At 33.8% G+C, this 27,136-nt stretch overlaps 1 protein-coding gene across 2 annotated transcripts in view; it reads left to right on the top strand.

The window, feature by feature from the left end:
* Nucleotides 1–27,136, top strand: part of SESN3 (sestrin 3) — a 64,321-nt gene that overhangs the window by 7,293 nt on the left and 29,892 nt on the right. The window contains exon 2 of one of the 2 annotated variants that reach the window (XM_033119424.1): nt 11,638–11,724. The exons of the other annotated variant lie outside the window; for it this stretch is intronic. Coding sequence (XP_032975315.1) covers nt 11,638–11,724 — 87 coding nt within the window. The remainder of the gene's footprint in view (nt 1–11,637; nt 11,725–27,136) is intronic. 2 annotated transcript variants of the gene reach the window in all.

The raw sequence follows: 27,136 nt of genomic DNA, 5'->3' as shown, positions 1-27,136 counted from the left end.
AAAAATACAAACCTCTTTGGCTCTAAAGGAATATTCTCCTTAGTACTATGTAATGGCTAAAGAATGGTCAGATCCAAAGATTATGTCCATTGTGCTCTAATTGGTTGGTTCTTGGCTGAAAAGGAAAGAAAGGCCTTGAGTAGCAAGGTTAGCCTTTTTCTTTTTCTTGAAAGCTGAGAAGTGTGGGAGAAGCAACAGAAGAAGAAGGGACAGGAAAGAATCAGAAGAAAGAGAAGTATCAATGTAGACTACTGATAAGAAGCATTGTTACAATAAAGAAAAACCACCTCTGTAGGCAGGAGATGGAGGACAGCCCTGAATGTGGGAGTCCCTAAATATTGCAGTCCTCAAAGGTATAGGGCATTTTCCACTTTGTGTGTGTGTGTGTGTGTGTGTGTGTGGCGGGGTGAGGGGTTACACTGTACACTACCATGGCAGCCAGCAGTTCAGTGTGGTTTTGAAGACAGAGGCATAAGGATCTATTTACTCTATCTGATTAGATCTGGTGAGACCTGCAAATGACTACCAACCAGTATCTAAACTGTCCCTTAGACATCACTAATGGGGATGGGGATGGTGGGAGGAGGTGGAATTCACTATGTACAGTAAATACATTGCCAAGCTAAAACATTTAGTCTCGTGTCTCATAAGTCACCTTAAACCTATAAGTAGATGTGGTATAAACTATTTAAAAATATGTACATATCCTATATCATCTAAACAGTTAACATGTAGAATTCCTATTTGTCTTTCAAAAATTTTCTCCAAAAACTGTGACATCTTCAAAAAAACCTTTCCTAATCTTCAAACTCTTTGCCTTCTCCCTCTATTCCCAGGACTGCCATGCTATGCAAGTATACTGCATTTATTGCACTTAGTATAAGACATTGAATTAGAATTAATAATTTATATCTTTCCCCTACCATGTTGCCTCTTATATTTGGAATCTGGTTAATGGAAATTTTATTTTTAGCAAAATGGGATTTTGATTTAAAGATGTATTCACTTATAAAGATTGGCAGTGTCTTTATGTTGGATACAATATAATCTAATAAAATAAAAACTTCTCATTTTCCAAAATATGTCTATTTGTTTGCTATATCTGTTCTTCACAGCCATATTTTGTTCTCCTTACCTATAAGGAACACTTTCAGAAGTTCAATAGCAAGGATTATTTTATCTTTGTGACCATGGGAATGTTTCAATTAAATATTGTATGACTTTTTGGAGAGAGTTCTGTTGGGAGAAAGTATGTTAGCCAACTAAGAGGATCAGGACACTGGCCTTAGTTGTTGGTCCTTCTCAGAATTTTAAAATGGCCATTGCTTTGATATGGACACATGCTCCACCTCCTGGAGTCTGCTAGTGTTCTATAAGGGATGGCTGAATCTGCTAGTGTTCTATAAGGGATGGATAGTTTAAAGGCATATTTTCAAACCTGCAAGATTCTCTATAGGCCATCTCCTAAGGTTCATTTCCCCATAGAATTCTGGCTAAGCCATTCCTTCTTCCAACACCCCGCAACTCTTTTTCTTTGGAAATCTCCCAAGCCAGCTGTGATATCCTTGGCTAGCAGGCACTCCCTTGGTAACTGTGAACCAGAGAATTGATCATAGGCCTGGACTACCGCTTAGCTAGCTAGCCTTTACTTTTTTTTAGATCCACCCACAAATGAGTCATTCATTGGTCTATGGGCCAGGATATTGACCACCTCCTGAGGGACACATGAATATTACAGGATATTCAATGATGTATTGAAATGCCTTGCGTTTTGCTGCTCAAATCTAATAAGGAATGACAGGCATTTAGCCTTATGTTTCATAAAGAATGTATTGAACATATCATATAGGAATAAGGATAACCAAGTATAAAAATGGCTGATTTAGGGCTATATTATTTATTGCACCAAAGATTTCTCAAGTATAAAAATATATATTTGAGTAAGACTTATTTGCCTACTAATTAATAGCTACTTGTAATGGAAGTATACATTCTCATTTTTAGATACATATTTTTATATCTTTATTGCAAAGATGGAACTAGTCAGTTGAAGAAATGAAATTTGTCTTTCCAAATATGCATATATGTGAAATTTACCTCATGGGTACCTAAAGCTAGATTTTTGTGAAAGATTATTATAATTATCTGAAACTATAACTCTTAGTTTTGAAATGCATTTTATTATATCAATAACAATGGTAGCTTCTATTGAATACTGCCTATGTGCCACACGTAGACTTTGCTAAGTATTTAAGCTCTACATATATATCACATTTAATCGTCATGATGAACCTATGAAGAATTACTACATTTTATGGATGAAGAAACTAGGGCTCAGGGAGCTTTAGTTACTTGCTTAGGTCATAGTACTAATAAGTGGCAGACTCAGGATTTGACATCAGGTTTAACTTCAAAGCCTGGCTCATTTTATGGGTGTAAACATTGTGTTACCTTACATCCTACATATTTTTCTTTATGGAAAAGACTCTTGCCAAATGTAAAATGAATGAAACTTAATAGGACCTGATTATTTGAGAGATTAATAGGAGTGGTTTCAAATTCAGATATTTTATACTCTATTTTTTATATTAGAAATGCAAATTTTTTTACTTGTAATACTAAATCAATTGCAAACAAATTGAAGTTCTCACTGAACAGTTTTGACCTATTGAGCTAGCTTAACTAGCTCTTTTATCTGTTGCTAATTAAATGGCCATTCTTTTCTAATCCCAGAATATATTTTTGCTAATTTCTCAGCAAATTTTGACTTCCTCCTCTTGCCAACCATCATGAACATTCTTTTGATTTTTTTTTTTTCCAATCATTTTAAAAACATGAAACCCATTCTTAATTCCCAGGCAGTACAAAAAAACGGCAGTGGGCTGGATTTGGCCAGCAGTCTAGTCTGCCAGCCTCCTGGTATAGCAGAAAATACAATGAATTTGGCATCAGAGGCTTTGGTCAGATGATTTTTCTGAATTCTGATTTGCTCATTATTAAAATACAGATAGTTATAGTACCTATTAAAAAAACATTTCTATGTCATTCTAACTCATTGGTGTACAAAATTAATCAGAGCTGATCGTAATAAAACTGCTATTTAGAAGGACTTGGATGGATACCATATAATTTGGGTGGATCCAAAGTAAAACTTTAAAATTTAATCTGAATATACTTGAAAGCACATTTGTCCGGTCATTTAGCACTATAAACAGAGTGCTTTTTACTTCTTGAAATTGTCACACCTTGTTTGATTTCAGTAGGAGTGCCATTACGTATTACGGAACCTTAGATTTTAATTAAAGTTATACTTTGATAGTTTTCCAAAACATAATTTATATGAATAGTTTGGATTGATATATCATAATGCAAAATTAATCACTCAAGAATTTGAACGTATTTTGTGCTTGTCAGAGTCTCCATTGTTGGGATTTCAGAGCTCTGTCTTTGATGTCTCTAGTGAAGCGAATATATGGTAGTTCCGTAGATATTCTTTGTCCCTACAGATAGGCAGTGCAACAGGCATAGTCGTTTTTCTTTAGTAAGTAATTTTAAAGTGTTGAACTCATTGTCTTGTTCCATTAATGGCCTAATTCACTAACTACCTTCCTCAACCAGCATTAACATAGTGTCACTCAAGAAATGTGTCATATAATAAGTGAAATAAACACATACTGCAGAGCTGTCCCAGGTAGGACATACCCAAATGCAGATACATGAATGCTGGTGCTGGGGAGTGTGCATGAGGGGTGGGTAATTCAGTGGAAACAAACACTTCCTCTGCTGAGTAGGAGTGGTGGCTGTCAATAATTGGAAAAGGAAAAATTATTCAAAATACATTTTATGGAGATGAGCTTTGAAAATTTCACAGTGAGCATTTAATCAGTGGATATAATAATGGCACCATTTATCCGGGTTGCACATTTAATGTTGTAAACATCAATTTACATCCGTATATGATGATGTTTCACATGGTTGAGATCTAATGATACCCAGAGCGATGACAACCAGTGCAACGTGCAAGATTCAAACCCTATTCAGTCAACCAGATTTTTCATTGAAATGAAGATGGACAACTGTGCATTTTAATGTGTGCTTCAAATTAGATCTGCTGGGAGTTCTTTGGACCAACTTTTGTTACGATTGCCTATTGTGATTGTATAGGGGGGAATTAAACATACATAACCTAGGTATTGCTATGGACAATCATTCTTATCTTGTTCTCTTTTATGAAGTAATTACTAATCTGATGCACTTGGTTTTAAAAAACAAATTCCCACGACATATAAGCAGCCATTAATGGAAAATATTTTACTTTTCATTGATGTTAAACTTGTAAATGTAAGTACACAACATCTATGTATTTTTTTTTTTTTTTTGCGTCCTTTACTATGGTCTTTATTAAAGCTATTGAAGAGAACATATAAGTCATAATGGCAAATGGAAAGAATTGATAATGAGTATCTTTATGATAACTTCATTTAACTCGAGATATTTATAGAAACAATTGGATTTTTAAAACTACTGAGTGGAAATTAATTTACGATCCTGCCATCAACGTGCTGCAGAGTGTTGCCTCTCTTATTTTAGAGTGTCACTAAAATTTGAACCTATGTGGCTGGCAGTGTGTGTTTATAAATTTTAGCTTTTAATAAAACACTGTATTACCATTCATGAGAGGTATTCTGATGTCATAAAAATGAAGTAATTTGTCCTCTAGAACTCCTAACTCGTTCATCACTTTTTCAGTGACAGGTAAGCATTTCATGACCATAAAAGAGAAGAGGAGTGCATTGTTATTATAAAAGGCCATTTCCTTTTATTCTATCTTTATAATCATTTTAATGCATTTTAGTGTTTATGGATAATTAACTATTTGACAGGACTTTAGAGCACTTGAACACTAAAATATAATGTGCTATCAGCTGTAAATCAATTCAAGATAAAGGATTTCTAAAATGAAAATACAAGTCAGTTGGAAAGCTAGATTAGATTCACAGAAACTTGATACATGCCCTTTCTGGAACATATGTAATGAATGCATAATTGCTTTACAGGTATTTCTAAGAAAAATTTACATTCAAATACTAAGTTCCTCTTCACAGTATTATAATACATACTTGCTTTTCATACTTGCTTGCCAGTTGAATTCACAGGGGACACAAGCCATTTACTGCTGGTCAGGGGTTTATTTTCCTGAATGTCATTGTAAGTCACAGTTGCCATCCAACCACTGGATAGCAATTTTTAGGAGTTAACTTGGTTTTGATTGAATTAATATCCTTTCCAAATTGCTATGATTGACTCCCCCAGAGACTGGAGCTATTGTGTTATTTAAAATGGTTCATTTTGGGAAAGACTGAAGTAATTTATTAACAGGGAATAACAATTCTATAGGCTAATAAGTTTGTTTAACGTGTAGGACAATGATTCTTGAAGTGAGGTCCTGGAACCAGCAGCATCAGCATCACCGGGGAGTTTGTTAGAAATACAATTTTGGGGGCCCCACCCCAGACCTGCTGAAATCAGAAATTCTGGAGGTGGGCCCATCTGTCTGTATTTTAACCAACCCTCCAGGTGAGCCTGATGTACTGTAAGAATTGAAAACCACTGATCTGGGATTATTAACCAAATGCTTCCACAAATCAGAATTGTGTATGTCCATTTGATTTTCAGTATGCACTATGAATTGTTTGAGAAATGGTAAAAAGAGGAAATTGTTTCAAATTAAATCAATAATAAATCCCTACTCTTATAGACATTAATGACAGTACCAGCTCTAGGTCAGGAAGATTCAAAATTCCTTTTGTCTGTCTTTAAAATATAGTTACAGATTTGAGACCTTCAGGTACAATATGCTCTAACCTTAAGAAAAATATGTCTTATTTTATTGTTCTTAGATTCTGAACTTTAGCTTAAGGAGAAAAAGAGAGTTGGGTTTTGGAAGCTTGTTGATGACTGAAGTCAAGTGAAAATATCTCTTGGAATTGCTTGTTTACATAAAAACAAGTGTTTTGGCACTGACATTGGTAGATTCTGATGGGTCTCTCCATCTTAGATTATTTTTATTTCAAGGAAGATTGATGTTTTAGGCTTTTATGGAGAAAAAATTTGTCTTGGACTTTTTTGTTTGTTTCTGTTTTTCCATGTTTTTAAAGATTTATTTTTCAGTTGTAGTTGACATATATTATTAGTTTCAGATGTACAACATAGTGATTAGACATTTATATATCTTAAGTAATCAGAGTAAGTCTAGTACCCATCTGACACTAAACATAGTTATAATATTATTGACTCTGTCCCCTCTGCTGTTCTTTACATCCCTGTGACTATTTATATAACTGGAATTTGTACTTCCTAAGGACATTTTTTTCCCCTTAAACAGGAGAAATAATAATGTTTGTCCTAAAGATAGATTTAAGATTGATAACATTGGTTTTTAAAATTGTTTGAAGTCTCTTAGACAAGATTAAATATGCATGTAAATTATGGATATTCTTTTTCACCTGTAAACTGGTAGCTTACTCTTCAGCTACAAATGGGATGTCAGAAAGGCACATCAGGAAGCCTAAAAAGTGAAACAAAACAAACATAAGGAATGTATATTATACATGGGCCTTAGATAAATCAGAAGTATAAAAGATTGCTCTTTGAAAAGGAGAGGTTTCAGTTAGTTGCAGTTTTAGCTAGGATAGTGAATACAAGTAATTTTATTTTGATATTTGGTTGCATCTAATTTTGAGATAATAGTAGTTTCCCTTATATTATCTCTTGTTTAATGCTAAAATTTAACCTCGGTTGATCTTAACTCAGGAAAGATAATGGACTGTATTAAATTATTACCCCCCCACCCCGACCCCACTCCCCAAATCCCTTATGTGTCAGCTGCCCCAGAAGCTTATGTAGTTTCTTCATTCTAAACCATGGAGAGTGATGTTTTTCTATTGACCACTTTTCTATCCCTCTTCTGTGAGGAAAGGACTAATATAGTACTTTAAATAGAACTGTCTCCATGGCAATGGGCAGTCAGCTTTTGACTCTGAGACTCATAAAAAGGAAATTTAAAAAAGCATTTTCATGGTTTAAAATAGCAGTATGGCAAATGTAAGGTATGAGAATATTTCCTGTCAGTTATTGCATGACTGATTAAGCTAGCATAATAAAGGTTTTTTTTTCTACATAACACTTTTTATCTGAGTATTTCAAAAGGCTATACAATTCCTTCCCTTAATTAATGAGTGTTAATTATTATCTTCAGACTAATAGAAAACTTGAGAAGTTCAAGTTTAGGATTGGGGTCCATGCCTGAGAAAAAAAGGTTGCCTAGGTCTGGTTGTAATTTTATTCTCATAAAGATTAAAAATCCTGACAAAATGATGGGTCATTCTTGCTTATATTTAAACAGAATTATCTCTGGAACACTGGAAGCAATGACAAGATTAAAAATAAAAGCTTAACAATTTATGCCATTTTTTTCTAACTGGTTCCTACAATTTGGGGTCGACGGATCACTTAAAAGATTCTGCTGGCAACCTGCCTCCTTGCTCCCTCTTTCATCCACACCCACTTAAGAGGCAAAGCCCTTTGCTTCTTACTCCTGGGCCACCAAGCCTTCTGTAAAGGTCAGTGCCAGTGCTGTATATTGGGAGCTAAAAAATAAGAACACATTGTTATCCTTTGTAATCTTCTTTTGTCCTTTTCTACATTTATTTCCTCCTGGATTAAGCCTTATCTCAGTATACGGTTAATTTCTAGTTGAATCAGCTCTCACCCTTAAAGCATCATCAGTAAATGCTTCATACTCTGAGATTGCTGTTAACAAAGGAATTGGTGAAACAAGTGATGTGTGACATAAATACATTGGACCACTGGACAATGCTTAGGATGTAGATCTATGTGTTGAAGGGAATACATGCCATAATAGGTTTGAGTGGAAAAGGCTCTTCTTCCTAAAGGATAGGAAGTTTTTTTCATTTTAATTTTAAAAATGTAAAAAGATACATGCAAAAGGATGGACTCCAAAATTAATAGTGTTAATTTCTGAGTGGTGGGATTACTGGAAATTATTTTACCTTCTACTTCTTCATTGTCTTTTGTTTGTTTTAACAATAAAAATGTTTTATAAAAATTTAAGAGCTATTACTGTTTAGAAATAATAAAGTGAAGCAAATAATTTAAGCGAAGGATAGTGCAGAGAACAAATCCAAATGAAATGGTAAATTAAATGAGATGCAAAATTAAAGACACATTGAGATAAAAACAAAAGCTCATAGATTTAATAGCTATCTATAGAAGCTGCAGGTCAACTATCAAGAGAGTAACAACATCTGTGTAGGTGGCTAATGAAGACTCGGGTATGTAGACATAGATATATTAATTTTTTAGATTAATAACAGTCTGGAGGCAAATGAAGATATCATGGCTGTCTCTGTAACATATTCCTCTATGTTATTATATCAATCATTCCAGGATTTCTTTTTAGGAACCTGATGGACTTACTAATACTTAGTCAGAAAATTACCTTTCTCTCTCTAATTTTGAATTCAAAAGATAGCTACAATTGTATTGCTCTGCTTTTATACTCTCTGGTAATTAAAACTTGTATAAATTTCAGGAATTTGTCAAATATGTAAGTTAGGCATTGTATATTAATCTAGAGATGTAATCGATTAGGATCTAAAGATCGAAAAAGATAGTTATATTACGAAATAATTTAATTTTACAGTTAGTTAATATTTACATTCTAGGGTTTTTGAAGACCGGAAAGGTATACCTGAAGACCAGAAAATATGACCTAGGTTTTAGAGACCTGACTGTGTGGTTGGAAAGATATTTTCTAAATAATTATGACGGGAGGTAAAAATGGAAAACATACCCTTTTGGCTTTTTGTAGATACTTATTATTTATCTTTAACAATTGTGAAGACATGAATAAAATTTCAATCATCTAAAATAAGTTACTACATGGAAAAAAAGGGTATTTAAATATTATATACTTGTTTTTATGTTTAAGGCAGCATGGTGTAATCTTGACTTTCTGCATTTTTAATGATTTTTTCAATCTAAATTTTAATTGTTGAAAATGATCATGTACTCATTATAGAGTGTAACAAATTATTTTGTAAATGAGTGTTTCTCATTTAAGTGGCTTTACTTTCCAATTTTAGTTTTTCTTTTAAATTGTCTGGGTCATGAAACATTTTTCTCAGTCTGTTAAGATCTTGCTTCCAGGCATATCCCCTGTTTGACTCAAACAAATTTTCATAAAAATTCAATCAATAAATAAAATTGTCTGGGTCATTTGTTGAGCGAAATATTAAATTAAGGGACTACTGTGAGCCAACTAATAGTTTTCTAAATGCAGTCTACGCTATAAATTTTGTCTTTAACTTGTTAAATAATGTTTAAACAGTTTACATTGTACTTTATGAACTCAGTGTTACATAATTCTAATAATACGTAGGAAATACTTATGTAGTAGGTAATATGCCACTGTTTTAAGAGCTTTACAGGTATTAACTCCTATAATATTCTCAGTACCTTTTTTAATTGCCTCCTATTCACTCTGTTGGTGAGGGAGGGATTCCCAACTTTGGGTCATGGGGACGGATGGCCAAACACGTAACACCCAACACTGGACAGATGAGATCAACAGTTGATTGGTTACACGTACTCACAGCCCAGGAGAAGAAAACACTGCATGCCACGCAGGGCTATACGGAGACTGCACTCAGGAGAGAACAAATGGAGGCTGTGGAAGGGATGCCTTGTCTGTAGTATCAAGAGGGCGAGGTACCTGTGGTTCCTGTGGGAAGCTGTGATTGGTTTGTTTGAATAATGCCATGGCTAGTAGGGAACTGAAACCTGCTACTCAGGAATAAACAGGAATTGTACTCGTCTTTTTGATAAGAAGGGGTGGTTTGGCCAGGAGGCCTTATCCACGTGAGTAGAGTAGGGAAGTGAACTTGCAGTTAAGTCATCTGAGATCCTCCCAATTTTATCAGCTCTCATGGCAGCACATGATATTGAGCCTTAATTTTAGGCTTTATGCCACACTACGTGTGGGGCTGGTACTATTATTATCCCCATTTCACAGATGAAGATATAAGGTACACAAGGTAACTTGCTTAAAACTATGACCACCGCCCCCAAACTATTTTCTTACACGTTTGCTTTCCCTCAAGCTGACAGAAAGTCAATGTCTTACTCCCATTTCTGTCTCATTAATAGAAATAAACTATCTTGGTGTTTTTATTACTAATTGCAAGGAGTTTTCATCCAAGTGCCCTCATGATTTTATTTCATTTCCTTTTATAAGTCTATAAACTCTAATATAGGTAAATACATTTGCATTTCTTGACTGAGAGCTGCAAGACATAGTCATTATCAAGAGAGGTGATAGATTCCGTTTTTCTCTTCTAAGAGCCTTTAAAAGCTGAATTAATATTAAGATCATTTGGATTTTATTCTGTCTAGCATGGAAGGAATGGTCTACTGGGCTTCCTTTTTAAAGTTTCTACGAGTAACTTAGCTATATTTCTTATAAATATATAAAATACCTTTGGTTAATAAAAATTTTGCTTGCTTTATTACAGCTTTGGAATTTGCAAACTTGATCTGTCATTATGGTTTTAAAAACATACTTCATATTCTAGGAAGTAATTGACAATTATCTGAGATATGCTATTTTTTCATTCTAATGATATCAGAACATCTCATTTTTCTTGATAAAATTGGATATCTTTTCCTTTTCAAATAATGCAAATCTAATTATAAACTGCTTAATTAACTTTGTTTTTGTTTTTGCCTTTTTTTTTAGTATGGCCAAATCTTAAATATAAGGAAGATAAGAATTTATGTATAGAGTATTACTTATCATAAATTATATGACAATTAAAAACATTTTCCAGTGGAGAGGGCAATTTCTTTTTCTTATCTCTGGGAGACCTCCTGGGAGTAAATATAAAAATCTGATGGAGAAAATATTTTACAGTAAACATGGATTATTTTATTACCAGGAATAACACTTATTTTTCAAAAAACATGGTGAAATGAAAAGGATGCAGTGTAGACTGAAAAAAATCAAGTCTGTTATCCCAATATGGTAAATATGTATGTAAAGAAAAAACACTGAAAGGAAATATACCAGTAATAATTGAAAAAAAGCGCAGATTTTCCACAATTTTTTCTCATTCCCATCACCTTGCAAGTGAACTTTGTCAAATTAACTTTTTAAAATAAGAACAATTTAACCTCTGTGTATTAAAGTTTTGAGTCTGGTATTTTGGGATAATTTCTTTAGTCTTCCTTTTGTCTTAATAAGAGCTATGGTTAAGTGATGTAATGTTAGAATGCAACATGCCGTCAGTTCTGTTATTAACACTTATGCAAATTTGTTTCAGTTGATGTATTGGAATAATTTGAGCATAATTGTGAATTTTACATTTTCTTATGCATAATTTCATCCACGAGAAATACTAGGTGAATTCAGAAAACTAAACCCTGCTGATTTGAGCTGCCTAGGAATACCTAAACACACGCATGTCCCCCAAACATCTACCCTTTACCACAGTTCACCAGTGTGTTATGAGCGCCATCCATCCACATCTGGTGTTACAACTTTCCATCCAATTTCAGATCATCCTCCTTCCACTGCTTCATAACTCACAAGCTGCAGCCCTTTCAACACCCACTTCCACAAGCAACCTTCAGGTCTTTTGCAAGGTAATGTGCTATTTATTGTAATATATATGTATTTTTTAACCATTTAACATGTAAAACTGTGGTATTGTTTTTTTCTTAGGTTCCTTTTTTTAAATGGAAAACTGATGCAGTTTTTAAAGTGTTGTATGTAACCTTAGCCTCATTTTCCCCATAAGCCCTGTGGTTGTATTGCATGATTTTGCATAGTACAATGCTTTTTTTTTTTTTAGGGGCACATATGTTGTGTTATAGCAGAATGGCTGTGATTGAAAAGGTTATCTTTTTTTAATTAACAGTATATTTTAGTTAATTCATTGTAATAGTGTGATTACTTTAGTAAATGGGCTAATTATAGATGTGGTAAATTGGGTACAGAAATTCAGTGTTTTTTATTTTTTAATAATTAGATTATTACAGATCACAGATGTCTTTGATGTGCATCACCTGTGAGAACACTATAGAACTGTCATAAACCTATCATCTAAATTCATAATTAAAATCATTTATTATCATGAAGTTTTAAAAATATATATTTGGGGGAAATTATGGGGAAAAGGAAATTACAAAAATGTAATAAAATTATGACCTTCAGTAAATTTGTATTTATGCATATACATATATATGCTTAGAAAAAATATATTGGAAGGATAGAAACCACCGTGTTACCAATGGGGTTTTCTGTACGATAAAACTATAAAGAATTTTTGTTTGTTTATTTGTACTTTATTTTCCACCTTTAGTATATGTGACTTTTATAATCGGATAGAAAAAGAGAAACTATAGAGAGAGAATGGGGAGGATCTAGTACTACCAATGATTTAATTCATTTTTTAATGAAGCTCTTTGGAAAACATAATCCAGAATAGAGGTAATTCATAAATCTTGCCAGAAATTCTATCTAAAATTTGAAGATAGGCCTACTTTTCATTTTGTGTGCACTATATTCTTGACACAGTACTAGGTTTTTTCTTCATATCTTATTTAATGCTCATATTCTATGAAGTTGAGATGTCATCCCCACTTTATGAAAGAATAAATTGAGGCTTAAAGAAACTAAATATTTACCTGCTGCTTAGATGCTACGCGGTTACCCTTTTAATACATTACTTTTTTCCCTGGGAATATATTTATTTTTGAAACAGTTTTATGTTTCATTTGTATTAAGAAAAACACTATTATCTTGTTCTCCAAATTAGAAAAAATACACATTTTCTGGGGGGAAAAAGTCAGCTTTTGTGGAGAAGGACCCCATTGCCTTATAACATTGTAGAATATGACCATTCAAGACTTATGACCCTATATGTCATGTTTTGCTTCTATTAGAATAAATGTTTCTTCCGTCCTTACCGGTGAAATTGAGCTGGGGCCTCTGTCCCATATAGTATCCTTATTTGACAGGTTCATGTTTCCTCTAAGGAAACAAATATTAGCATTAACAAAATACAAAACAAATTGGCTATCTGAAATGCAGAAGCCTGTTGTTACATCAAAGTATTTAAAAATATTTGCCAACAATTCTGCTGATGAAATAATCACGTCAATTCAAACTTACTAAAAATAATTTTATTCACATTATGGGTAACAGTGACAACTTTGGTAAGTTCACTTCTGCTCTTGATTGCAATGTAAAATCACCATTGAATTAGTCTTTAAATCCTCTAAGAACTACCACTGGGCTAGTTTTATTGGTTTGGAAATGTACCTTGTCATGTGACCTTAATCCTTGGGTCTTGTTGCCACTCATATAATTTTGCTGAAAGAACTCAAGTTGTTCCCACTATAATACACTCATCTTGGAAAAAAAGATAGTTTGGGGTGCAACTAGGGAAACTAAAATTCTTTGCTTTAGAAAGTAAAATTAGGCTTTGAAGAGCTAATGATAAAAACTCATGGGGAGGATCTAACAGCTTCCGCATTTGCCATCGGGATGCTTCCTTTGGGAACCCAGCTGCCATACATGGAGGAAGCAAAGGCAGCCCGCTTGGAGAAGCCAGGCGCCCCAGCCAACAGCCAGCACCAAGTGCCAGCATTTGAGTTAACACATCCTGACCTAGCAGCCAACCCCTATACTCTGATGGTTATGTCCATGTTCCGCATCCTGATGGTCACTTGGCTGTTCTTTACGAAGTGGAAAATGTGTTTTTTGGAGATTGCATTCTAGTGAAGAAACAGCTGTATTTGAAGACCTGTTAAGATTATATGAACCCCCTAAAAATAAGTTACGGAAATTAAAACTCACTAATATGTATAGGCCTAGTACTCTTTAATGCTGACACTAATATTCGATAATACATTTTTAATAGAACTATCTGAGAACAAGCCCATACACTATTTTGTGAGGACTTTGAAAATCATAGACTATAAAGATTTTTAATCTTGTAAAGATTATTTACAAGACTACTCTCATCATTTACATAAAATAGTTTATCATAATCCCTTGATGTATTTGGGGCAAAAAAGAAAAAAACTGGAGAAAGAAGAAAAACATTGAGCAACATAGATTCTGTCAAGAAATGTGTGGGTTTTTAAAAATGTTTAGAATATGGTATGTTTTCTTAACTGGATCATTTATAGAGAACACAAGAGTGTAACACATTGAAAAGAATCTTAGATATCTTCAAAATCTGTTTTTTTATCAGTTTATTAGACTAAAATGGTTATTTAAAAAATAATATTTTTTTAAACTAGTAAAAATAATGAGAAGGTAATTTTAAAGCATTTTGGTCATTTTGCTTCTGAAAACTTTCCACCAGCGTTTAGAAACAGCATTTCACATCAACCAGAGAATGTTAATGCAAAAAGGCCCTTAGAGATCATCTTCTCATTTTTCAAATGAGAAAATTGATACCCTGATCAAGGTCTCTCAGTGTTTGAGAAGGGAAAAGAATTCAGGTTTTTAGTACCCTTTCCATTATATCACTATGCCTGTAGCCTTCAGTTACATTCCTTCTGTTTATTGTCATTTGAGGTATCTATGTCTAATTTCACCATTTAGTTTGTAAGCTCTGTTACGTAACTTTTATACTTTCTATATCGTTCCTACAGGAGTTGTTTAATAATACAGAATTCAGATATGAATGTGTATTTTTAACTTAGAATGTCTAGTGCAAAGCTCTGGTTCCCATTTTAATGCTTAAAATTTAGTAATGCTTAGATCATATGAATGATCTTGTTTATTCTGAGTTAACTAGAAAACTATGGATTTAGTATACTAACATTGAAGCCAAAAGTACAGGCTATCCTTAGTTAAAATAAGTCAGTTAAAATAGAATAATAAAGAATAGATATGTGTATGAATAGCATCTGCATGCAAGCTAATCTGGAAAATGGGAGGAGCTATCAGGAAAATGACAAACTAAAGAAAGTCTTTGTAATTATTGGAAGATCATTACTGTCACAGATCTTAACTGTAATGTAATTATAGATCTTTCTTTCCATCAAAAACTGTGCTTTGAGAATTTTGTTGCCAAAACAAATTAATTCAAAACCTTTAATGTTGTAAAACAGTTGTATTCAGTTTTAATTGTGTGTATGTATGTGTGTGTGTAATTTAGGACTAGCATGAGTCCAGGATGCCAAGAAACGATTTTTAAGGTGGTTATTGCCCAAAAGTACTTAATATCAGTAAATGTGTAATAAGCTCAGTAACATATAGAAATATTATGTGATCAGTCAATATTTATTGAGCACCTGCTTTGAATTAAGTCAGATGAAACACTTCTTTTATAATCAAATTAGTGAAAGATAAAGACTTATAAAGATATGACCAAGTGTCATATAAGTAAGTGAGAACCCAGAAGAGGAGACAATTCACTGTGGGTTTGAATGACCCAATATAGAGAATATAGGAAATGAGTGTGGCCTTAGGGACTGAGTTAGCAACATTGTAATAAATATAAAGTGGCATTTCACATGGAGGTTCCGGGGCAAAGGAACAAAGGCACAGAAACATGCAAAGGAGTGTTTGGGAGTCAGCAGATCAGTGTAGCTAAACTAAAGTAAGTGTTCATGTCAGGAACACTTGGAAAGCAAAAACTGGAAAGCTAGGTAAGGACCAGAATGTTGAAAACCCCTCCTTCTTGTTTCTACTGTCCTTCCCCCACCCCATAGCTGGAGATAATGTGATATACTAAAATGGGGTAGTGGTGGTGGAAATGGAAATATTAGAGTCACTGAAAGAAACGTGAACAAGTGGTGAGGGAACCTACTATGAAGTTGTTATTAAATGTTAGAGTGTTATGCATAATTGGAAGTTTGGGTCTTTAAATGCAAATGAAAATGATGAAACACTTGACTCTTGCTAGCACCTCTATCTCCCTGAAACCTTATATACCTATATTCTATATACCTGCTTTATAAACTTACATCCCTGGAATCAACCTAAATCCAAGCTGCCTCGTTCTCTTGCTTTCTTTCATATCAGTTGGTGTCACCATTATTTATCCATCCAGTCCCGCAATTCAGAATTCTGTGAGGCATCGTAGCCTTCTTTCACTGCCTTACTGTTATATCCAGTCAGTCACCAATTCTATTTATTCTATCTCCTAAACAACTCTCAACACAATTCCTGTTCTTAATCCATACTGTTTAGTTAACCCAAACCTTCTTTTTCCTATAAATTGTAGAAGCCTTTGAACAGGTCTTACTTCTTCCAGCCTCCCCATCCCCATTCATTTTCTAACTGATGTTAGAAATGTTTTCTTAAAAGACAGATATAATCCTTTTAATATTTTCTATTTTATATATATGAAGCCCAAGCCCTTTAGTATGGCATTCATGATATAACTCTTGCCTATGTCTCTAATCTTATTCCCAGAAAGAGATTCAGGGAATAATTAAAAATGTTAAGCTATACAAAAGTAGAAAGAATAGTTTAATGAACTTCCAAAACCAACCACCAAATTCAATGTTGGCAAGATTGTGCTACTCTTACTTTGTCAATGCTGTGTTGTTGTTATTGCTAAAGTAATTTAAATTAAATCTCAAACTCATTTCCTTTTACCCCAGCATACGGTAGTACAAATTTCTAAATATACAAACATGTTTTTGTATAACTACAGTGCCAGTGTCATACCTAGCAAAATTAGCAATAATTGCTTGATATCATCGAATATCCCACCTTACTCGATTTCTTGCCACTTGTTTAATGTCTTATAGAGTTGATATTTTCTGATTTGGGTCCACCTTTACATTTGGTAGCTATGTCTTTTAAGTCCCTCCTTTTTTTTTTTTTTGGTTTGTTGTTATTGTTTTTCATGCCTGTACTTGGTTGGGTCAGTTGTCAGTTGTCCTATAGAAATATTTCATAATTTGGATATTTTTCTGTGCTTCCTCATGTTGTTATTTAACTTGTTTTTTTAATTCTTTATTTACTGTTAATTTGAAGTTTGGGTTTATGGCTTGATTAGATTTAGGCTCAAGTTTGTTGGTACATAGACATTTTGGTGCATAGACATTTTGGTACATAGACATTTTCTTCATCCTTTTTAATGGCTATATTGTTGGGTTAGGTTAGGTTCTTAGAAGTGGGATTGCTAGGTCAAAGGGTAAATGTACATGTAATTTTCTAGACATTGTCAAATTCCTATCCATGAGGGTTGTTTAATTTTGCATCTCTACAATTTTTTAGAGTGTTTGTTTCCTATAGTATTGTCAATAAATATGTTGCCTAACTTGGATTTTTGCCCATCTTATGTATAAAATATAATATTTGCTTTTATTATGAGTAATTTCTTCTGTTAATTGTTCATTCTTTTTTCATTTTTCAGTTTGGTTGTTGTTTTCCTCTTGATTTTCAGGTGCTCTTTATATAATTGGGGTAATAGCCATTGTCTGTGTTAAATTGCACAGAAAATGCAATTTGCTGTTTTGCACAGATTTTGCTTATGGTGTATTTGTGCCATACAGAAGTTTTTGTTTGTTTGTTTGTTTTTGTTTTTAATGTGTGTGTGTGTGTGTGTGTGTGTGTGTGTTTGAATTACCAATTTTTTATTGTTTCTGGTTTTTGTGTTTTAATTAAGCTTAATTGGTTTACGAGTCTATTCGTTGTGAGTGAAAACAAGTCTTAATTATAGAAATATTATGTTTTACTATATGATAGGGCTAGCACCGTTTCTACTTTTCACTTCTTTTACAGGGTTTTCTTGGTGATTCATGCTTGCTTATTCTTATTGATCGATAGTTTATTTTATAAATAAGGAAATAAATACTTCCATAGAAGTTCTATGACCATAGAGTAATGAGAAAAGTAAGAAATAATTGTTCTTAAAGGTTTCTTAATACTTTGTCTTAATATGAAGATTAAATGTAGCAAGATTTTTACAGACTACAACCATTTATAAGGATACATAGTTAAAAGGAAGAGAGACAAGAGTGTATTGGAAACATTTATTTCAATCAGTGGTTCCCAAAGTGTGCTCTCTGGACCTCTGGCATCTTAGCACAAATCAAAGCAGTGGCATCACATTGTGATATAGTAATCAGTTTCCCTCACCATCCTGTAGTCATAGTAAAAAATGTCACTGTCACTCAAGAATATCCTTGAAACAGTAAACATTATATATTTTATTAAATCTTGACCATTTAATATGTGTCTTTTTAATAGTCTCTGTTTCAAAATGGAGAATATGCACACACTCTTTGGCATGCCAAAGTATGATGGTTGTCTCAAGGAAAAGCCACCATGCGATTAAGTTGTGAGCCAAACTAGTCACTTTTTATTGAACACGATTTTCACATGTAAGAATAACTGACTAAGAACTGTGGCTATTCAAACTTGGGTATTTGGCAGACACTTTCACAAAAAATGAACCAAAGTAAGCCTGTCACTTAAAGGAAAACAACCGACAGGATTCATTGCTAATGATAAAATTTGAGCTTTCAGGAGAAAAGAATCTTGGAAACCTGGAATTCTCCACCGTGAGCTTGACCACTTCTCAGTACTTAACATATTTTTCTGATGTGATCGGTGGTGGTATTAATACATTTTATTTTTAATATTATGTTAAATGTGTCAATATTCCAAAAACCTGCAAAGTTCAGTGAGCCAATATTTTCAAAATGACCGATGGTTAGTTAACATTACAAAATCATGCATGGGTGAATGATCCATTCAAAGTACAAGATAAGCCAATGGATTGTTATGTAACAGAGTAAGAAATTTACTGATGTGGCTTCAGATTCCACATCGTAACAAACTTTAAAAGCTACCACTTCTCAAGTTTCAGTGTACTATCACAGAATGTCCAAAATTATCTGAAAAATTTAAAGTACTCTTCCTTTTTCCAACTCCATATCTTTGTGAGTCCACATTTTCCTCATGTTGTCCAATGGCCACAATATATACTAACAGATTGAATGCAGAAATAGATAAAAGACTCTAGATCTCTGTTTTAAGCCTGATATTTGAACAAATGTAAAACAATGCTGCTTTTCTCAGTAAACTTTTTGTTGTCTTGGAAATTACAGTTTCCAAAAAATTTAGTTGTGTAAACATGTAATGTTTTTATTACTTTTATTTTTAAATGAATAAATAAATATTAAATGTTTTTCTTTGATTTACTTTCTGATATGGTAATTATTGATAGATAGTACTCACATAAGAGACTTTGAGGGTCAACAATTTTTAACAATATAAAAAGGGCCTAAGTACAGCATGGGGAATATAGTCAATAATATTGTAATAACTATGTATGGTGCCAGGTGGGTAATAGATTTATCTAACAGATGGGTAACTAAACTTATCAGGGTGATCACTTTGAAGTTATATGAAAGTCTAACCACTATGTTGTACACCTGAAACTAATCTAATACTGAATGTCAACTCTAAAATTTAAAATTGTTTTTAAAAAATAAAGAGGCCCTAATACCTAGAAGTTTGTGAACCATCTGCTTAAATGACTGTAACAATTCATGGTTTGAATTCTGATTACAACAAATTTTAAGTTTACCTGTATACATTAAAGCACAATTTTGTAGTCCTCTGTTTATAGACTTGGGGGTTGACAAAATAAAGCAGAGATGAAGTTAATGAAAATTCATTATACAGATCAGGTCTATTTTCTATTCTAGGCAAAAATTAAAACACAACTGTTCTTTTCAAAACTAGAAACAAAAACTTATGTTTTTCATTTAAATTTCATTAAAACTGAAGTTTAATATAATTCAATGGAAAATCAAAAAATACTTTAATTTGCTCAGTTGTTGTGTTCCCGGGAGGCTGTATAAAAGGTATTTTCTCAATTTAAATAAGATCATGAGTTCCTGTAATTTCTGACTACTCAGTGTGTAAAGAAGTATTGTTTCTCAGATGGCTAATATGCTTATGTCTTTAAACCTCTCGAAGTTAAGTCTATTTCATGTTTTTCCCCTAATTCCTCTGAGCTGAGCAAGTGACCTGTATTTTGTTAATCATTGTGTTTTGAAAGACCTGAAACTATCCTGTCACTCTGTGTTCCATTAGAATAACCTCAAGGCCTTCTGATGTTATTAAAATCTAGCGGGTAGATGCTGAGCATAAAGGTTTCATTTAAAACTACTTTCCCATCATGTCCCAAGAGAACTACACTCACAGCATGTTTTTTGTTTCTCCAAAAGATTAGTAGCTATCAACCATATACTGAACTTTAGAATGTTGTGTAACTGGATTTGTCTTCATGGGAGTCTTACTTTCTAAAACTCCCAATTTTAATTCATTTTAATCTAATTGGGACAACATTTTAACAGGTAAAGCTTTCTAAAATTCACGGTGAGTTTTTATTGTTCCATAACATAGAAGAACTTTAAAAATTGTTTGTATAGAAGTAAAGCCCTTCTTAATACTTCTGTGGGACCTGGGCAGAGATCTTGTAATTAGTGGTAGGAAAGTATATTGTCTGTATGTTAATAGGGAAGCCCTGCGGTAGGTAGTTATTACGGACTTGCATTATCTCAGGTACAAAGACTTATGCATAGCTCTCTCCTTATTTTCTTGGGCGTTAGCCCCAAAATTTAATAGCATAGTCAACAAGTATATTTTGTAGTTGTGCGTCTCTTAAGATTTCAACTCTGAAAAGCTTATGTAGGAGGCTTTGTTGCTCCAGATTAGTGTCACAGCGTGCAATATTATTTCTGATTTCTAAGAAAATAGTACAATTATAGGACATTGCAGGTATTACTTGTTTTAACAGCACACGAAAATAAACAAATGGGAAAAGTGAGTATTTGCCAAAAAGGGAACCCAGAGGGCACAGGGAAGGTAAGTGGATTGATATCCAGGACTGTGTTTAGTAGTTTAATTTATTGGTATTTTGTAATAAGAATGCAGAGAACTACCTCAAGGCAACAGGATGCTCTTGCCTTATTGAAGGAAAAGGGATGGAAAAGCCTGTACCGGACTCCTGTCTCCTTAATACAATTCACCAAATATATGAGTATCTATTATTTTCATGTTGCTGTGCTATAATGCCACAGCTGCTGAGTTAGAAATTGTTCCTGCCCTTTAAGGAGATTGTTTATGGTCCAAAAGAAGTGAGAAGATAATGATACATGTAGATAGCTGTGTGAGAGAGAAAATACAGAGGGTGCCTAAAAATGTATACACATTTTAAGAAAGGAAAAAATTGTATTAAAATTGTAATACTCAATATATACCAATAACAAAAGATGATTACAAGTCATGTGTGTACACTTTGTTGGTACCCCCGGTATAATGGTGAATCTTAAGAAGAATAGGTTTAAATTTGCAGAAGCGTTTGGGAGTTGGTGGAAGTGGATGGAGACCAAAGGAGTTGGTATTTGAGCTGGATCTTAAAAGAAAGATGGGTGAATTTCAATAGATATAAAAAGAGAAGGCAGAGACTCAGGAAATGCTGGTTCAAATGTATCTAAATTCCATAGAACACAGAAAAGGTCTGCCATATTAGAACTATCCATTTATAATTACAGTGAATCTAACTTGATTGACTTAGGCTTCTCTGACATTACCTGGAAAGTGGAAAATGAGGTGTGTTCTTTGCTGCTTGCCTCCGGATGGCACTGGACATGAACATGACTTTAGATTTACTCCAGTTTAAAGGATTAGCTAGCAATATGGTTATTGTGTCCTTTAGAAAGTATCCTAGCGCCATATTTGTTTTTGATATTGTCATCTTTGTAGGTTTGCGTCACTCTGTGGTTATACAGGGTACTAGTGGTCCTTTTGTTTTTAGACGTTTGCTAAGCCATAGTCAGGGTATAAATATAAAAAAATACTTGCTGTACTTTGAACAGGTTCACCATGTGTTGTAATGAGCAAAAGGGATTTTGTTACTAACCAAGGGGAAGTTCATTTAGAAACTCAGCTATACTGCAGTGCAGATTTAACTCATTAGCTACTCTTTACAATATGGATATATATATATTTAATTCTTTTAGTGCTGGAATCAGGTCCATTCATCTTTGCATACTTGACTGCATCTACTACAACAACTACTACTGATTTCTATGAGTAATAGTAGTGCTCATGGTACCATTTCTAGAGTACTCGGTAGGGGAGTTTGTCTATTTTTAGGCCCACAGTTGGTGAAACAAAATTTACCTAGTGGTTCCTACCAAATGGCACAGGAAGCTTTTTTGTTTTTTTTAATGAGAGTTGCTTAATCATGACATCTTTATTTCTTGGAACTCATTTTTTGAAAAGTGAAATTGAAAAAAAAAATCAAAACTGTTATTCAAATGACCATTATGTACTTTCAAAAAAGTGGGCCAGAAGTTTACCTCACACCATACAACGTACTAAAATTGAAACACTCAAAGATGAACAAGGCAGTGTCCTGGCCACCTGGAGCTAACAGCCCAATAAGGGAAAGAGGAGGTAAAGAAATCGCTAAAATGCAATTGAAAAATGCAGTGCTTTTAGTGGAAGTGTTTTGAGACTTCAAATTAAAAATTGTAATCAGTATGTGTTCTTGAAGAAGGCTGAAATTCACACTGTTAGTAAGGATCTTTGCAGTGTTCCTCTGGTGACGTCACCCAAAATTGTTGGAGCTGGAAGGACTTGATATCCTTGGTTTTAACAGCTTAGTGGAAAGGAGTCTACTTCTGAAGTCTCAGGCCCTTGGCATGAGGCGGGATTCCCCACTGAGGAAGGGGGATTTTGAGTGCTCTGGGATGTCAGTAAATTTCTGCCACACCCTATGGTGCCTGGCTGGGCTCCTGATTTCAGTGGTTCCTTGCACCACCCTAGCTAGCTCCAAGTAATAGATGTTGGTGTGATTTGAAAGATTCTCACCTTTGCTGCTATTGCCATTTTATGCTTCCAGATCTTTTCTCACTAAATGACCTTAGATCTCAGTTAGTTATTATATTACCACGAAGGTCAATGCACATTTTAATCTAGTGTAGGAGAAGTCACAATTTTGTTAAATAGTCTTTCAGGCTATTTTGGGATGGTAAGAACATAACATATATTCCAGGTAATCACAGACATTTAAGTGTGAGTTTACTGTAAAATTACCAATCTGTTACAATTAATCTAATTTACAACCTATTCTTTTCTCATTTAGGGATAGAGAGTTTTTATCTCCATGTTCCTTTCCATTTGCCCTTTCCCTCTAAAATATGTAATGTCATGAAATTCTATAAACCCAGTCATTTTTCCTGAAATTGTCTGCCAAGGAATAAAGAGAAGGCATCAGTATTATTTCATAGCATAGAGCCACCTGTGCATCTCTGCCCTCTTTGCAGTGGTTTCTGCCAAAATGGAATATCTATAAGGAATAGAAGGAGAGTCAACAACTGAAATTTATTATTTGTATTGATAATTGCAGTTGGCTTAATTATAGTTATGCTTCAAAACTTTGGGGCTTTGTTTCATATTTAAGATATTTTGTCATTGCATTGTGTTAAAAAATATTAAAGCTATTAAACTATCTTCTAAGGATATCTTTAAAAATGGTGGGATTAGTATGCTCAGTGGAGTCAAATTTCTGTTTTGCTAGATTTTTTTAAGTATGTTGAACAGATTTTTTTATAACCTTCTTAAGTGTCTATGTAAAATTAATTACACATATTACTCTCAATATTCTTCTTTCCTATAGAGATAAAGTCATAAGCACCTTTTATATTTTAATGCATAGAAGGTATGTTTTTTTCTTTTCCCTTTTTAATGAGATAAACTGAAGAAGAGATAAGTGAAAAATTAAATAACTTATTTAAAGGTATTTAGTAGCTTAAAATGCAGCAATTATTTCTCTTAGGCATTCAGCTTTTGGGGGGGAAGTAATTTGCTGATTACATCTAATCACTCAAATAATTTTAAGAATACCTTACTTCTAAGTATCTTAATTTTCTATTGGGATTAATTTATATAAAGTGATCTAGTGAGTTGCTTAGCTGTTAAGTGTCAACATAAGCAATTTTCTAAATATGATTCATCTTTATCCTTTCAGTGTTTTGTTTTCCAGCAGTTAATTACTTAATAGGCATAATCTCAACCAATGTAGTTCAAGCATAACTTATTTCAGCTATAACATATCTGAAGAAAGGAACTTTCCTTATGGTAGCATTTTTGAGATCATAACTTTTGTAAAATAATCTCTTAGAACACATAGAACTGACACATAGAAAGTACAAGTTCGTATTTTATAACTAATTTTTTTCTTGGTTGAAATTATGGGATTTTATGGAAAACAATGTAAGCAAATTCTTTGACTGTTATCTAAAATATTTAAAAACAAATCAATTAAATTTACTACTGTTTAAAATTTTGTAAATTTTTTACACTCCTTGTTATTTTTTCACACTGAAGTTAATCTTTTAGAAAATGTCTCTTTAGTTAGTGATTTGTCATCAAATTAAGACTGAAGGATGGTATCTTCTCTAGCTTGCCATTATAGTTAATTTGTTCGTTTCCCAGTTTTAACATCCACATCAATTTTTATTTCTATAAAGTTACCTTAATACATGTTTATTATGTATATGTTCACTCCTGAACTTTTAACCATTTTGTATCTTTGTATCATCCCAGTAGCTGGAATCTGGTCCAATCAATGCTATGGAGCAATGCTGTTCTATAGAACTTTTGGGGATGATAGAAAAATCCTAGATTTGCATTGTCTATCATGATACTCACTTGCCACATGTGGCTGTTATACACTTGAAATGTGACTAGTACAATTGGGGCACTAAATTTTTAAATTTAATGTTAAATAGCCACATTTAACATTAGTGTCTAGTGGCTACTTTAATGGACTGTGTAGCTAAAAAACCTCAAGGGTTTGTTTGTTGGTGTTGGATTTTCATAGAAACAAAACAAGGCTTATGATTTAAAAGCCATTGTACAGGATTCACTAGTATGATCAAAGTCGTTTGTTCCCCAGAATAAGGTATCAGCTTTATACCTAAAGAGAGGAAACTGGCAATATTATTCTTCAAAGTCGGTGCAGCTGCAGGTTATTTTCACTTACAGGATGAACCCTTGCATTCTTGTGTTAGAGTAGCATCTGTTGAGAAAATATAGCTATTCTAGTTTGAGGTGTTTTCTTTTGTTTTACATTAGGGAAATTGGCAGAAGAAAAATGAAAATAAGACCTTATTTTGTGTTATGCTTTACAATTTAAAATTTTTAATGTTTTGTCTACTCAAAGCCTTCCAACAAGAGGGAAAGCCAAGACCTAGATTTGACATTATTCTCAGTTGTGAGGGGAAAATATTTCTCAGCCTGAGAGAAACTCTTATGGTTGAGAAGAGTCTTTTGAAAGGATGACTTAAAGATTTAGTTGGGGGGAGCTGACTCTGGGTGGTGAACACACAGTGTGATTTATGGATGATGTGATACAGAATTGCACAACTGAAATCTATGTAATTCTACTAACAATTGTCACCCCAATAAATTAAAAATAAAAAAAATAAAAAAAAAAGATTTAGTTGGGAAAAGGCAATGATAGGATTTGGCGACTGTTTGAATGCAGTCTCCTAGGACAGAGTCAAAAATAACTGAATCAGAGCTAGGGGTACTGGTGTATAGTGTGTGGTGATTTTATTATAGAGGAAAGTGAGGAGGAACCACTGGTTTGGGCTAGAAGATTTGTTTTAAACATGTTGATTTGAAGGTGCTAATAGTACAAAGAGATGATGTCATAGTTAATTCAAAATGCCCCAAAGACAGACTGAAGGGCTGAGAAGAGCTAGCTCCTGGCTAGATGTAAAAGATTCGGGAGTTAATTGCAGGCCTGCTCATGTTCATATCACATGGCCTTTTTTCTCCTTGACCTACTTCACCCTCTTCCCCCAATACAGTAACTGTCATACAATTCAGTAGAATTTTGTTTGTGTAAAGATGTAAGCCATGGAAGAAACACTTGAGAGAATGAATACTGATGAAAGAAATGCAGGGAGCATCTAGGAAAAGTGTAAAAAGTGGTCAAAGAAGTGGATTGGGTGATTCAGTGTTTCAGAACCCTAGCAAGGGGAGAGCTGCAGGTCTGAATTGTGCAAGGAGGTGAAGAAGGCTGGTGATTACACAGGGAGCGTCTCAGCTGGGGTCTGAAGAGTATCTGACAGAAAAAGCAGAAAGTAGTGGTTGCCAGGGGCTGGGGCACGGGGGGAAATGGGGACATTTAAGTGTGAGTTTACTGTAAAATTACCAATCTGTTACAATTAATCTAATTTACAACCTATTCTTTTCTCATTTAGGGATAGAGAGTTTTTATCTCCATGTTCCTTTCCATTTGCCCTTTCGCTCTAAAATATGTAATGTCATGAAATTCTATAAACCCAGTCATTTTTCCTGAAATTGTTGTTACATGGGTATAAAGTTGCAGTTATGCAGGATGAAAAAGTCCTAAACCTCTGTTGTGCAACATTGTGCTTACAGTTAACAATACTGTACTACACACTAAATTGTTGAAAGGGTAGATCTTATGTGTTTTTACCATAATTTTTTAAAAGGGGGGAAATTAGAAAACAAAAGTCCTTGGTATTTTTCTGGAGACTGTAATGTGAGGAGACATTGAGACAAGGATTCTTGGAACTGGCTGACTTTTTCTTTTTTTAAATTGCTCCTATCTGGATTCACTTTTAATTTGGTTGAGAGGATTTCTGCAATTACATTAAAATGCTTGGTTATGAGATTGAGTAGGTGTGCCCATCAAAGCAATAATTGCAGAGCAGTCGTTTAACATTCAAAAAAGCATCAAAGGGGTGGCCGGTTAGCTCAGTTGGGTAGAGCGTGGTTCTGGTAACACGAAGGTTGCCGGTTCGATCCCCGCATGGGCCACTGAGCTGCGCCCTCCTTAAAAAAAAAAAAAAAAAAGCATCAAAATGCCTGAATATGTGATTTTCAAAAAAGAGTCTAGAGCAGCACTACCTGGGAGAACCTTCTGCGATGGCAGATGGAAATGTCTGCACTGTCCTGTTCAGTAGCTATGGCCACATGTGTCTGTGACTTGACATGTGACTAGTGTGACTGAGGAAC

Source organism: Rhinolophus ferrumequinum, chromosome 11, assembly GCF_004115265.2.
Source record: "Rhinolophus ferrumequinum isolate MPI-CBG mRhiFer1 chromosome 11, mRhiFer1_v1.p, whole genome shotgun sequence".
Classification (NCBI taxonomy): Eukaryota; Metazoa; Chordata; class Mammalia; order Chiroptera; family Rhinolophidae; genus Rhinolophus; species Rhinolophus ferrumequinum.
Note: the sequence above shows the minus strand (reverse complement) of the source record. Positions and strands in the feature narration are given on the sequence as shown.